This window comes from Uloborus diversus, chromosome 2 (assembly GCF_026930045.1).
Source record: "Uloborus diversus isolate 005 chromosome 2, Udiv.v.3.1, whole genome shotgun sequence".
NCBI lineage: Eukaryota > Metazoa > Arthropoda > Arachnida > Araneae > Uloboridae > Uloborus > Uloborus diversus.
This window is the reverse complement of record NC_072732.1, coordinates 51,465,527-51,480,055: the sequence shown is the minus strand read 5'-3', so window position 1 is coordinate 51,480,055 and position 14,529 is coordinate 51,465,527. Positions and strand designations below refer to the sequence as shown.

Here is a 14,529-nt window from a genome sequence, read left to right as displayed (position 1 = left end):
GGTCACAGGCGGTCACTGTGACCTCCCAAAAATTTCCTTATTCGGCGAATTTTGCCTGATTATTCGGCAAAATTATCACAATTCGGCAAATTTAGTCTGACAATTCGGCAAAACGATCATAATTCGGCAAATTTTGTCTGACTATTCAGCAAAATTATAAAAATTCGGGTATGTTTGTCTGAGAATTCGGCAAAATTTGGAGTAGGGTAGACCGGGGCACGTTTACGGCGTGCCCTTTTTTCAAAACGAATTATAACTGGAGAGTCAACAGTTAAAACAGATTGATGCTGTTCCCTAACGAGAAATCAGTCGAGCTTCGGTCTAGCATGCAGAAAGGATAATCTGTTTTTTACCAAGTTGAGTAAATTTCGTGTTGAACGTTTTGAAGCAAATATATAAAAATTAGAAGAATTTTATCCTTTTTTGAGAATTGCATTTGTTTGAACTGAAATGATTTTTTTTTTTTTTTTTTTTTTTTTTTTTTTTTTTTTTTTGTACGTTAAAAAGAAATCCAAACTTGGCGACGGGGCAAGTTTACACGTTGACGTCGGAGCACCTTTAAACACGTTCTTACTGTGTCTTACTTAATCGAGCTCCTGACATTTTTTCTTTTGCTCTAAACTGTCTCAAAGCTTTTTAGTATTTTATGGTTATTTAATTTTGAAAATTAGCATTTAATTTTTAATTGAGTTACACATTTGTATCTTATAGTTTACAATCATATAGTGTTGTCTTCATGCCCCTTCAGCTTTAATTTTATACATTATTCAGTCTATAATAAATTTGTTTTTTTTTTTTTTTTTTTTTTTTTAACGATGGTAAGACATTATGTTCGAAACACTAACAGAACCACGTTAGATGTCAAAACAAATATGCGAAAACGTACCCCGTGTCCAGGGCAAGTTTATGCAATTGACTTGGACTCAAAAATATTTCTTTTAAAGGTTAAAAACACAAACTGAGCAACAACTGACTATCCCAATTTTTCCATTAACTGCTTCATAAAACCGCAATGTCTAAAATTTCCTAAGTTTATCCTCGTAAACGTGCCCCGGTCTACTCTACCATTCGGCAAATTGAGAATTTCCGCCTACCCAAAAATTTAGGTTCGAAGCGTTTCTGATCAGTGAACGTAAATGATTAATTATCCGCATAACACCAAGCGTCAAATCACAATATAGAAATGAAATATTGACCGCGTAAAAACGAAATATCATACCCGGATATGAAAACATTTACACACAATTGTTATATAATCGTCCACAGCGATTTGAACAACCTGAAATAGAATCATTTCTTGAAACTCAATTCGCCATTTTCGCTTAATATATAACAATTATCCGGTGTCACTGTTGAAAAAGATCTTCCATTCTACCGGTGGATAAGTTGTCGCCGTTGAGCGTTTTTAGGTCATCACGTCAACATGTGCTCAGTTGAATCTAATTAGTCATAAACTAATGATTTTTTATTTAATTTCTTTTAAGGACTTGATTGAATAATACTTATAAATTTAATTGTTGTTCATTCAATTATTGACGGTTGTTTTAATATAATTGCAGCGTCAATCATTTTTTGCTGAACGAAAAAATAAAAGCGGAACGAATTCTTTATGTCGTTTGTATCTTTATTATTCTAATAGGGAAAAAAAATCCTGCTCTCTCGTAAAAGTTTTTTCAAGAGTTTGAAAGAAGAATATATTTCAAGTACCTTAAGAGCAAAAAAAGTAAAAAATAAGCTAAATGATAAGTAAATAAAAATGTGTACCCCCCACTAGGACTTAATTTCTAACAAAATAAGTGGAGAAGCCTTATAGTCCCCACATCTCATTTTTACATATAAATAATCTGAATTTTTCCTAAAATGTAATTCGCATAAAATTGAGAATCTCCAAATGCAGGAAAACCGGCTTTAGCGATGTAAAATTTTCTAAAATTTCTAGCTTTTTTGGTGAAAAAAGTAAGAAAGACATCCTATCATTCGTAAACGAACCTGATCTTAAAAGTGAATTGACTTCCAAGTTTATTGGACAGAATTTTTAACTTTGAATATGTACAAAGAAACTTTTCTGGTTTTATGTGTGAGCTTCGGTATTTTCTGATCAATTCAAAAACCTTTCACGAGAACAACTTCACTATGGACTCATCTTTTGGTACTGATGAAGAAGCAGAAGGTATTATCTCTGGACCTTCAATTTCGTCTCCAAAGCACATTCCTGTCAATTGTTTTGAAAATCTTTTTTTTTTTTTTTTTTAGGCAAGTGAGAATATAGACCAACATGTTACGGATTTGTTTGCAATAGTTGATTTAAAAATAGGCAAAATACATGTAAAATCGAAAAGCTTCTTCCATGCTGTAGATTTTTTTTAATGTAAATTTTTATACATAGCTTCTTAGCTTATTATTGAAAACAATATAATCAAAACATTTCACTTTTTTGCCGTAATTACTAATGGAAACATTGTGTAACCAAAGAATTAGAATATCGTTGGTAGAATGTTATACTATACTAAGGTAGGATAGGTATACTAAGATGTTCATTCGGACATCTTAGTTCCACCGGACATCTTAGTTAGTTTTTAGAGAATTCGGACTTTAGTTTTTTGAAAAAATCGGATTGCGACATGCAATGAAGCAAAAGCAATTAAAAACAAGAATTTTATCTGTTGGAGCATAATTATATTCCATGACAAGATAGGAACAGATTTTCAGCTATTAGTCGATGAATAGGCTGTCAGCGCCACTATATTTAGGCCATTGCGTCAAGATGTTCTGGCGGAAGCAAGGCAGTTGAAGTTACAGTGTGTATAAATAAAACGTCAATATCCGCAAAATAACAGACTTAGGGGAACAGTAAGTCCTTGTCTTAAGAGCTTAGTCCAGTGACGGTGGGCTTTGTTTAAGACCCAGATGCTTTACGGCGGCACGGGCTGTTTAATGGCAATCTCGGATTTCTTTTCTATTTAAAACAGTCGTCGAATAGGAGAAGAGAATTGAATTGAAGCAGCTGACAAATATGGAATCACTAGGAATTGTTATTTTACGAGAACTTTAGATTTAGAGTCGTAAAAATTGCAAACTAAACAACTTAAGGACAAATAAAAGTACAAGAGAGAGAGGGGGAAAAGAAGAAAAAAACATAGCTCCTCCCTGTGTATTGGTGACTGAACATTGAACAAAGAGGTGACATATGTAGCCACACTATAGATCAATACTGTCGTAGGCAGGTAAACGGCAGTACCTGCAGAAATTAGTTTTCAAGGTATTTGAAGAAGCTCGTTTTAGATTAAATGCTAAAAATGGGAAAAGGTTGGAATTAAAACACTTTTTTCGCGCTTTTTGTAAATCTGAAACCAAACAAGCAAGCTTGTGCAATAAATCTAGTGTACAATAGATGACAAAAATGCAAAAAAAGAAAAATGAAACTTTTGCAGTTTCTGCCTTTTACCAACCCACATAGTTAAACTACAGATTAAAAAAATAGTAATAAATAGGAAAATAATTTCATAAAGTTTAGATATAAAATATGAAATATAAACAAAAAAAAGGGAAAGTAATCAGATGCAAAATCAATAATACAGAAATATTAAAAAAAAAAAAAAAGGATTATTACGAAGTAGACAAATTAAAGAGAACTAAAAATATGTGAATAGATGTAGAAAGGAGAAGTAATAAGGAAGGTAGTTAAATTATATTTTCTCTACTAATAATAAAGCTGAAAGTCTCTCTGTCTGTCAGGATCTCTGTGACGCGCATAGTTTCTAGACCGTTCTACCGATTTTCATGAAATTTGGCACAAAGTTAGTTCGTAGCATGGAGGTGTGCACCTCGAAGCGATTTTTCGAAAATTCGATGTGGTTCTTTTTCTATTCCAATTTTAAGAACAAAATTACCATAAGATGGACGAGTAAATTACGAAATTATCATAACGTGGAACTGTAACAAGGGCACAAGACAATTGGCGAGGAAATTCACCATACATTATTTGTAAATATACAGGCGAACCAAAAGACCTTTTAATTTTCTATTACGGGCATAGCCGTGCGCAGGGGCGGCAAATAGGGGGGTCAAGAGGGGGCGGTCGCACCCCCAAATTTTATAAGCAGAATGATAGAAAATGGGTGAATTCAATTTATGTAAATCAGAAATCAATGTTCATTTTAAAAAATCTTGCTAGTTCCCAGTAAATATTTGATGAAACTCGATGCATTCCCAGAATAGAAAAAGTGTTTTTCGTTATTTGGATGATGACTTAAATTCATGAAGTATTTTCCGGCCTTTTTAGAACATAGAAAAGTGATAGAGAACCATGGTTTATTTTAACTAAAAAAGACATTTCTTCATTTTGGCTAAATATTTCATACTTGCGTGCCCATGGTATGTCCAACATGAGAGGCTCGTGCAAAGTGGTGTGGCTGCATGGTTTTCACAAGAAAATACCTTGATATTTTACAATCACTTTTACGTTTATTTTTTAAGTGTATATTTATTTGATGAGTGTTTATCTCTTTCTTCTGCTCGAAACACGTTTCAGCTGCTCAATGCATTATATACTATCATAGAAACTTCTTAAAAATGCATATGATTATTGAATTTAAAAAAAAAAACATATCAACAAATACCTTTTATGGGGCTCTTTAATTATGCAATCTCGGCGTGACAGAAGATGGTCTTCAAGAGTTAAAACCATAAAATTATTTCTCTATAACTTCAAAGCAGTGATTTGACGACTGAAAGAATTATTGCAAAACGATTCTTTCAATGGTGAAAAAGCTCATGCCCTTTACCATGTATGACATCGTTTGAATTTTTATTCAATTTATTTTTACTGAGGAAAGTTTTTGAAAAATGCTTTACTCTATCAAAACATCTTCAATCCGCTACTCTTAATTTTTGGACTATTCAAACCACAGTTCAATCTACAATGGATCTGTGCAGCATACTAATATAGCTCAATCTATAATTGAAACTGAAACTAGATTTTATATAGATGCATATTTCAATCAATTGTGAAAGCTTTCAAAAAAATTCTTCCTCCGATCCAGTTTTAAAAAGGCGAAGCGAAAACAAAAAAAATCAAACATTGTTTTTTAAATATTTTGTATGAAGTAATCTATATTCAGTTTCGAATGAAATTACCACAAGATTTGATGATAATTATTTTTCTGTATGGTTGGCTCTATATTATCTGGATTGGACGTTGAAAACGAAAAATAAAATGTTTCAATTATGAGTAAAATTTTTAGCATTAGGCAAGAAAAATTACAAGCAATATACCGACAGACCGGTTATCACATCCATAGACTGCAGTTTCGTCCTTGTTATGGACTCATCAGTCTGGAATAATGAATAATAGAGCTGGATGCAGATGACATCTCATTGAAGCTGAGAGCGCCGACGAGACTAGCTTATTCAATGATGAAAAGCCCCTCACAATTTTTGAAGTTTCCTGGGTGATTTTGAAGCAAGAAAAAAAAAAAGTGTTTTCGTACATAACTTTGTTACTTCAATTATATTTTAATTATTCCAATCAGCTCAGCTAGTAGAGAAAGATTTTTTTGTCTCAAGAGGTTAGAAAATTATTTTCGAAACACAATGGCAAAAAAAAAAAAAAAAAAAAAAAAAAAAAAACATTTTTTATTTAGTTGTATTGGCAAAACAGCACGACACTGAGCACTGACAGATTAGTAACACGATTCCCTGCTCTTCCGAATTCCAAAAATCATGCATTAAAACTTTTCCAAGAGGTTTAAAAACTTTAGTATCGAAATGTTTTGTAAGATTACTTATTAGAAAATGAATTAAAATTTTGTTTCCAAACACAAATTTTTATTCATAGTAAACCGATTTTATGACCACTCCCTGTTAGCTAAGATATGTTTTGTACCGCACTGTAGTAATACATAATTAAGAAACTCGACCCCCCAAATGAAATGCTGAAATGCCGCCCCTGGCCGTGCGAGTACCACTAGTAAAACCTATAGCTAGACCGTCTGAAAAATAAACAGACACACAAGACGAAAAGTCGGTATAAATCCTACAAATGCTTTTGTAACCGTAAGCTCTGTTTTCATTTATTTATTTACTTTTTTTTTTTTTTTTGATAAAGATACTTTTGTGTAAGTAGATAATAAATAGATAAACATTAGTGGGCAAAACAAATAAAGAGATGGGAAAATAAAATAATAGGCACGCAAGCACTTTTTTGACTGGTATACAGTGAGTAAATAAATAAATAAAAATATATAACGTGAAAAAACTTTTGTACTTTTAAAGACCAAAAACTGGACAAATAATCAAATAGATATACAGTAGCAAATTTAGTCCACCTCATGATTGTTGTTTTTCGTCTTCAGGCGAATTTAGTACAAAACCCATTGAATTCAATAAAACCAGGGCTACTAAAGTTGAGTAATGTTGAAACAAGACGTTTTCTTCTCGAAGCTACGTTGTTTGTTTACAAATTCGAAAGTGGTGTGTTTAAAAAGTAATTGATTTTTGTAGTTTTCCGAGTATCAACTATTGTACGGGGAACTTCAAAATCAAGCATAGTCGAAAACAAGTTTTTTTCGTTCAAAACCCGTTTATGAGCTTATGAATGAAATGACATCTGACATAGGTTCTTTTGTCAGATATATTTTTATCTACATTTCTTTGCATTGAAAGAAAAGGGGGTAACTTTAACCCTAAAACACGTGTATGCAGTTTTATAACAATTTGTGCGTAATAAACTTTGTTTCAATTGCTTTTAACTTTTTTCATAAATTTAAATAATCAATCAACAATAATAAAAAGAATAATTCCTTGAATCACTCATAAATTAGAGCTTTGATTGTTCTTAGAAATATTATTTAAAAAAAAAACATTAATAGGGAGGACACGAATACATCCAGCCAATAATTTCAATTTAAATTAGCTTTATGGAAAATTGATTGTTATTCCATATTGTGAAACAAAGCTTCAATAGGTTTTCAATTGCAAACCTACTTCACTAGAACTGACTGTATTTATTAACCTAATATTACTATTTTTTTATCATATGCTTGCTCACTAGATATCACTTCATCATCAAAAATTGTGTCAGTAGAAATGGCATTAAGAGTGGCGTATTCAGGAAGTAACGTTCCTCATTCGCATGTCTCATCGCAAATGTAGCATTGATATCTCAGTGCTCTCACGAAAATTTATTTATATTTTCTTCTCTTAAGAAGTTTAAAACTGTTATGTTGAATGTTTTTCCTATAATTTGCGTACTTATTTTATCACACCAAAGATAATTACACGTTAAATGCAGTCTGGATTCAGAAAGTTGATTGTTTAAATCACGTCCGGGTCACCAATTTAGAATAAATTTGCTAGCTTAAATTTTATCTAATTTAAAACGAATTCATATAAAAGTTCAAATTATATTTTAAATTTACTAAATACTTAAAATATAGCACTATAACATAGCACTAAACAGAAAGTAACAAATACTTTAAAACAAGTAGAAGTGTTGGCAAGCAGCACGTTTGTACTATTTTTTATAAAGTTACAAACGTGATTCCAGAATTAACATTTAAGTGCTGCCATAACATGAAGAAGTAAAGGTACGGGTAATTTAAATGTATGCTTGGAAAGGTAAATTAGATCATAATGATCCATTAGAAGATTAGATTTGGTGGCCTTTTTAGAGGCAGAAAAGGGTAAATGTTATTTAAATGAAATGGATAGTTATATCATAATATGGAAAAAGAAGCATAAGAAGCATGAAAAAATAAAAAACTTTCAAATAAAAAGGATGAAAAGAAGATCACGAAAGAAACAATGACATTTTAAAACTGCAATAAAAATAACTTAAAGATATTTTTTTTTTCAAAAAGGATTCCCTTTGCTCACATACTAACACACTATAGAAGGATGAAAGGGACAACTGAGCCAAATAATGGAAAATGACGGTCAATATGTGCTCGATAAATCCGATTGTTCGTTTAAAGAAAACTATTAACTATCACAAATTGTCTATTTTAGATATGTAACGAGATAATTTCGTAGCATAGATTTGAGTTCTAAAGATTTTTTTTTTTTTTTTTTTTTTTTTGTGAAAGCTATTAAGATTTTTCTACGAAATTAAGTTTAAACAAAATTCGGAGGAGTGGTTAACTATATTGTAGAATGTATGTAGTAGTGTGGTTAAGTACAAAAATCATTCGATGAAGGTATTGTATGATAGTTTCTGCAAACTTCTTTTTAAACAATTTAAACAAACTTATATGTTATTACACATTATACGGATGTTAATAGTAAATTAAGATGCAACCATTTCCATTCATAAAAGGTTTGCACATAAGCCCATTGTCATAGGCACAGACAAAGTGGTCTCGAGCGATTGGTTGCCTCTCGGGATGCGGTAGTTCGGGGTGGGGGGGGGGGGAGGTAAGCTGCTCTCCAAAGTATTTGGCGAAGTTTTGTGTAAAAATAATGCAAATTTTATTAAAATTAATTGCAATCCATCTCATTGGAAAATTATATATGTCTGTTTTTAAGATAAGGCTGGTTAAATTTTCTAAACTAAAACCATTTTTGCTTCAACAAAAAGCCATCAACTACACATTTTGCACAGTAAGAAAAGACAAGTTCCCCCAAATATTTTTCCAGCACTGTCTCCGGCAGACAATTTATTTTATTTCTGAGAATTAAAGAGTATTACTAATTATTTTTAAAACAATTTCTTGTTATCTACCTAATGAACCTCCCACTGAATTTTAAACAACATATATTTTACAAAGTAAGTTATTTATCATAACTCTTGACAAACTTAAAAGAAGCATCAACCATGTTTACAACATCAATTTTCAGAATGAAAATTACATTAACAAATGTTTTAAAGCTTCTGATAAGCATTCCAGAAGAGCTTCTATGAATGCAGTTGCATCCAGAATCGAAATAAGCGGTCGACATTTTTCATCGAAAATTTTTAGTTTTACGACAATAATTTCGCACCCAGTAATCAGTTTTGACGTCTATAATTGCGAAAAACACCTAACTTGTTGTTCTTATTTATGAGCCCAAACGCTAATTTTTTCTAAGTTTATTATATTATTTCCATTTGGGATTACAAATGTTAATATATTATTTGGAGATCTCTCACTTTAAAAAACATACTGTATTTATCTGTCTAAATTTTTTCTCTCTTTTCTAAATTTACCATCCCTAGCGGTAAACTCTCCCCTCCTCCAAGAGGGATGAAGCACCCCCTCAACTTTTACCCCCCCCCCCCCCCCCAGAGAGCGAGACACCCAAGAACAACATCAACAATCAAAATTTTCAAGTCTGCAGCATTATCCCTTCCATGTGGGAATCACTGGACAGTCGTTACTAAAAAGCTATATCGTAATAACCATATACTCCAATACAGCATTCAGCATCATTATGGGTTTAACTAAGGCGATGATCTTTTTTTCGTCCCAGAAAATTTTCATTGATCTGTCAATCTCTTCTTTTTTTTCTACTCCCTTTTGAGATCCGCTTATATTTTGCAGTCTTAATATTTTCTAGACAACCATATTCTCCTCGTTAAAATAAGTTTTATTTGTTACTACTATCAAGATTTCCAATGAACTAAAATTTAGATTCTTAATGAAGAGTAAGTTGGATAACGGAGTATGTTGGTTAAAATGTTCTTGTCAGTAATCCAAGTCTCTCTGCAAACACACATGATTATATCTCAGGGAAAGAAATTAAATGAACTCACCGTCATGTCTTGCTGATCTTCCTGCCCCCGAGCTGACAAGTGACACTGTAGTAAAAATAAATATCAACACAACACAAGTCCTATCCATGACAAAATGCATGGAATGGTCAGTTTCAAACAGAGGGTATCGGACTCCAGAAAAAGAAAAGCCCCCTCACTTCACGTGACAACAATAATCCTCGCGGACAATACCGTTCCGCAGTTGTTGACACTCATCGTTTGAATACAGTTGGTCAATGCACCGACTACTAAGTTGGTTTATTTGGTATTGACACTTGCGCGACAACGACCACAACTACAGAGCTCCCCTGCTTGATGTGGACTGGAGGAATGTTCGGCGTGATTTTTTGGCTCACTTGTGTGCCGCAGGCTAGCAAGCGCAGTGCCGGGCTGCTGCAGCGCCATCTATCGGCGGGAGGGGAGGAGAAAAGGGTGGAGATGACTCTCTGTGTGGCGGCGGGAGGGGATTTTGAAGGAAGCACATGTGGCTTTGTTTTTCAGGTGAAACGCGGGGACAAGATTCCTGCGTGAGATACGGCTTTCTTCGGGGAAAGTGGAACGAGAGCTACAGACTTACTTTATACGCAGGGATAAGTGAATTATGAGGCAGGAACAGTGGCGGATCACCGAATAGGCGCATGAAGCGCTAGCTGGGGCCTCCAGCAAAGCAAGGGGCCTCGGAGCCGCGTCACTTCCTAAAAGATGGAAAGTCAAAATTTTGAGTGGAAAATGCTCAAAACTGCTGGAAATTGACAGTTAGTCATGGATTTTAGGCGCGAGCTGATTGCTCCCTATAGGGCCCCCTGCGTCTAAAGGGGCCCCAAGCTTCAGCTGTCTTCGTTTGAATTTTTCCGGGAAAAAAACTTTCTTTTGAGAATTTGCCATGGAAAGTCATAATTTTGAGTGGAAAATGCTCAAAACTCATGGAAATTGACAGTTAGTCATGGATTTCAGGCGCGGGTTGATTGCTCTCAATAGGGCCCCCCCCCTGCGTCTGAAGGAGCCCCAGGATTCAGCTGCCTTCGTTTGAATTTTTTTTTTTTTTTTTTTTTTGGGGAGAAAAAACTCTCTTTTGAGAATTTGCCATGGAAAGTCATAATTTTGAGTGAAAAATGCTCAAAACCCATGGAATTGACAGTTAGCATGGATTTTAGGCGCGGGCTGATTGCTCCCAATATAGGGCCCCATGCGTCTAAAGGGGCCCCAGACTTCAGCTTCCTTCGTTAGAATTTTTCTGGGACAAAAACTTTCTTTTGAGAATTTGCCATGGAAAGTCAAAATTTTGAGTGGAAAATGCTCAAAAGTCCTGTAAATTGACAGTTTGTCATGGATTTTAGGCGCGGGCTGGTTGCTCCCAATAGGGCCCCCTGAGTCTAAAGGGCCCCCAGACTTCAGTTGTCTTCGTTTGGATTTTTCTGGAAGAAAAAACTGTTTTTTTTTTTTTTTTTTTTTTTTTTTTTTTTTTTTTTTTTTTTTTTTTTTTTGTGGATATGCCTTGGAAAATCATAATTTTGAGTGGAAAATGCTCAAAACTACTGGAAATTGACAATTAGTCATGGATTTTAGATGCTGGCTGATTGCTCCCAATAATTCCCCCTGCATCTAAAGGGGCCCCAGGCTTCTGGTGGCTTTGTTTAAATTTTTCCAGAAGAGAAATTTTGGACAATTTTTTTTTTTTTTTTGTATGTGTATAAGGTTTAAAGTTTCAAAATATATATTTGTTTCTTTCCTCCGGAAAACTTCATCTAGCATATTTCGCACTGTACCGTAACTCAGCACTTTTTCTGAGATAGGAGAATTCCCGCTTTTTTCTTCAAGGTCGTATTTTGTCCCTGAGAAAGTGGGGTGTTAGATAAGAAGTAACAAAAGGAAAGGCATTTTTATGGCACTAAGACAGGGGAGTTGGGTTGACCTTGGAAAATCGCCGCGAGAACTTTTCTGTCCGGTACATTTCAATCCAATTCAGTAGTTCAGTCAGTGAGTGTTGTCTTGTAAGTGTTCCGAATCTTGCTAGTTTAATGAAAGAAAAAAGCATTTACAAAAATAAAACAGCTCTGGGATTTAGGTGAGCAATCACACTTTTTTTTTTCTCCAATGCGTTTTCCTTTTTGGTCATAAGTTCAAAAACGAAATTGTTTCAAAAGAGTCGGGAAAAGTTCTTTTTGAGGCAATGCTCCTACGCAACATTTTTTTTACGATGCTGAATTTTTCCTGCTGCCGAGCAGGGCTGCGGAGTCGGAAGGAAAATGGTTGACTCCGACTCCAAGATTTTGAAACATCCGACTCCGACTGCGGCTTTTTTATTTTTTTAAATTTATTTTTTCAAATCCCCCTTATGGGAAGGGGGGAAAACTCCTAAATAGAGATTCAAATATTAATTTCTTTTTAATGAAATTTTCGCGTTGTATTTTATCGTAAACCTAAGATGCATACAACGTTAGAAATTCAATATGAAAATCAAATTATCCGATAGGTGCGATTTCTAAAGTAAGATTACTAAAAAGTCCCATTTTTTAAAAAAATGAAAAAGATTAATTTGCTCCCCTTTAATGTTTAACAGATGCTGATCAAATCATGTGCTTTCAGTTTTTGAAAGCACTGAGAAGAGTGAGAGAAAGAGTTTTGAAAGAAAAAAAAACTTTTTTGCTAAGTCAAAAACTTTTCTCTTGAGAGGTGGCGCCCCCCCCCCCCTCCTTCCCGGGTGGCACTCATCTGGTGGGTGAAACCTCAACTTAATCTCAGAGTTTATACAAATTGAGATTCTTTTATTCTGAAAAAATTCCCCAATAATAAATCTTAAATTTCATCTTAAAAATTTCAACAAAAATATTGCACTATATTGCGGAGAGAGGTCGTGTACATGTACGTCTGGAGCAAATTTTACACAAAATGCGGCGGTATACAGCTTTGTACGAATAGCTTTAACTAGATACCTACATTTCTTGGCTCAATTTTTAATTTTAATTTTTTAATTGACGGCTTCAGAATGAACCTTAATATGAAGATTTTAGGATTAATTATAATTATTGAGTGTTGTAAGCAATAAATCATATACTAATTTTATTTTGTACTTTTCTGTGTTAACCAAGCTTTCTTAGATAAAAGTTTTAGAATTAAAAAAACATTTAGGGGGGGGAGTGTTGTACCTTGGGGCACTGCTAATTTCTAAGAATCTATTTTTAGCAGCCGTGTTTTTATAATCTCTAATAGTAACCTTTCACCCTAAATGGTGCCATAGTAAAAATCAGCATCAAATGAGTAAAATTGACGATTTTGTGAGAGAAAGCGAATTTCATGACTCAAAAGTAAATATTTTCTTCTTTTTCATTTCATTTTCCGTCTTTGTATGTATTTGTAAATTTAGTCACCTGAATTTTATTCTGTTATAAAAGAGAAGTACTTTCATTATTTTCTCATAAGCAAATTATTTATAGTGCTTCTAGATTGACCATCATTTTGGTTTTCATTAAATTGGTGATTGTACCTTAGGAAAGCCAAACATTTTGTACCTTAGGACACGTTCCAAGGTACAACATATGCATGATTCTTAATAATTAAGATATGTTTAGGAACATGGAACAATGTTCTAATCTTATATGTAGTCTTTTAAACAACTTTTTCTTTTCTGGTGCAAAATTGGTTCAAGTATAAAAAGGCTGTTTCCTGAATCATGAAGACTTTCCCATAGAACAACAGGATGTGTCCCAAGGTACAATAGGATGTTGAACCTTGGGGTAGCTTGGAAGTTATACTTTAAATGGCTGGCAACATTTTATTTTCAAATTGTCTGAATTAAAAAATATATATTCTATAGAAGTATGTTGGGCTATTTTAATGTGACTTTTAGATTTCAAATTTGATTCAAACAATTGACGTTAAAAATTAAAATATGAAAAGTGTTCCAAGGTACAACATTATTCCCTATATTTTATCGGATCTTTTGTATTTGTGCTTTCGTACCAACACTCTTTTGAATTTACCAAGCACCCTGAAAAGTTTCTCGACTTGCTCAAGCGATACATGCATTCCTTTTACTATTTTATAACAGAGATCGAGGTAAAAAATATATTATTTTTATTTCAAAGTAATTATTTAGAAAATGTTAGGCAACAAAATTGTTTGCTATCAGTTAAATTAAGTTAGAAAATAAGCAAACTAGGAGACGGCGTAGGTAGCTGTTACAGAAAATTCGATAAACAATCAAGCCAGCTGGTTGCCACAATGAGTTATTTTCTTATTAGTAGGTATTTATACATGTAATCAAATTAATTGGTAGTTAATTTTTCAAAAAATGCAAGGAGAGTCAGGAAAAATTAAAGAAAAAAAAATTAAACCCGGAGTCGGAGTCGACATGTTTTCAAACGACTCCGACTCCTTTACCCTAAAATGAGCCCGACTCCGACTCCACAGCCCTGCCGCCGAGTTATGATTATTCCACAGCTGTCTTTTTTGCTTGCAAGTTTTCCGTAAAAAAAAATGCTTTCTTGCGCACAAAAGTAAATTTTTATAGTTTGTTTTCAACTGTCGCATAGGGTGTTTAAGTAGTTATATCATATTGAACCAAGATTTGTGTTCCTTGAATAGAAGACATGATTTTTCCTAGCAGAAGTTTCTGATATTCGCTGATGTTTTTTTCCCACGTTTCTGAGTTAACGTAATGGTGTTGTTTCGGTCAAGTTGATACATTGCGTTTAGATCTAGTTGAAACCGAATTATACTTAGGCTCACAAATTTTAATAGTTATTTTCTTTTTCCAGAAAGGCTTAGAAATGACCCCCCCCCCTATACACACACACACA

At 33.6% G+C, this 14,529-nt stretch overlaps 1 protein-coding gene across 1 annotated transcript in view; it reads right to left on the bottom strand.

Annotated features, from left to right (window-relative positions):
- LOC129216314 (netrin receptor UNC5C-like) overlaps nucleotides 1-10,010 on the bottom strand; it is a 135,289-nt gene extending 125,279 nt beyond the window's left edge. Inside the window, exon 1 of the mRNA XM_054850524.1 lies at nucleotides 9,731-10,010. Coding sequence (XP_054706499.1) covers nucleotides 9,731-9,830 — 100 coding nt within the window. The 5' untranslated portion in view covers nucleotides 9,831-10,010. The remainder of the gene's footprint in view (nucleotides 1-9,730) is intronic.
- Between the last annotated feature and the right edge of the window lie 4,519 nt (nucleotides 10,011-14,529).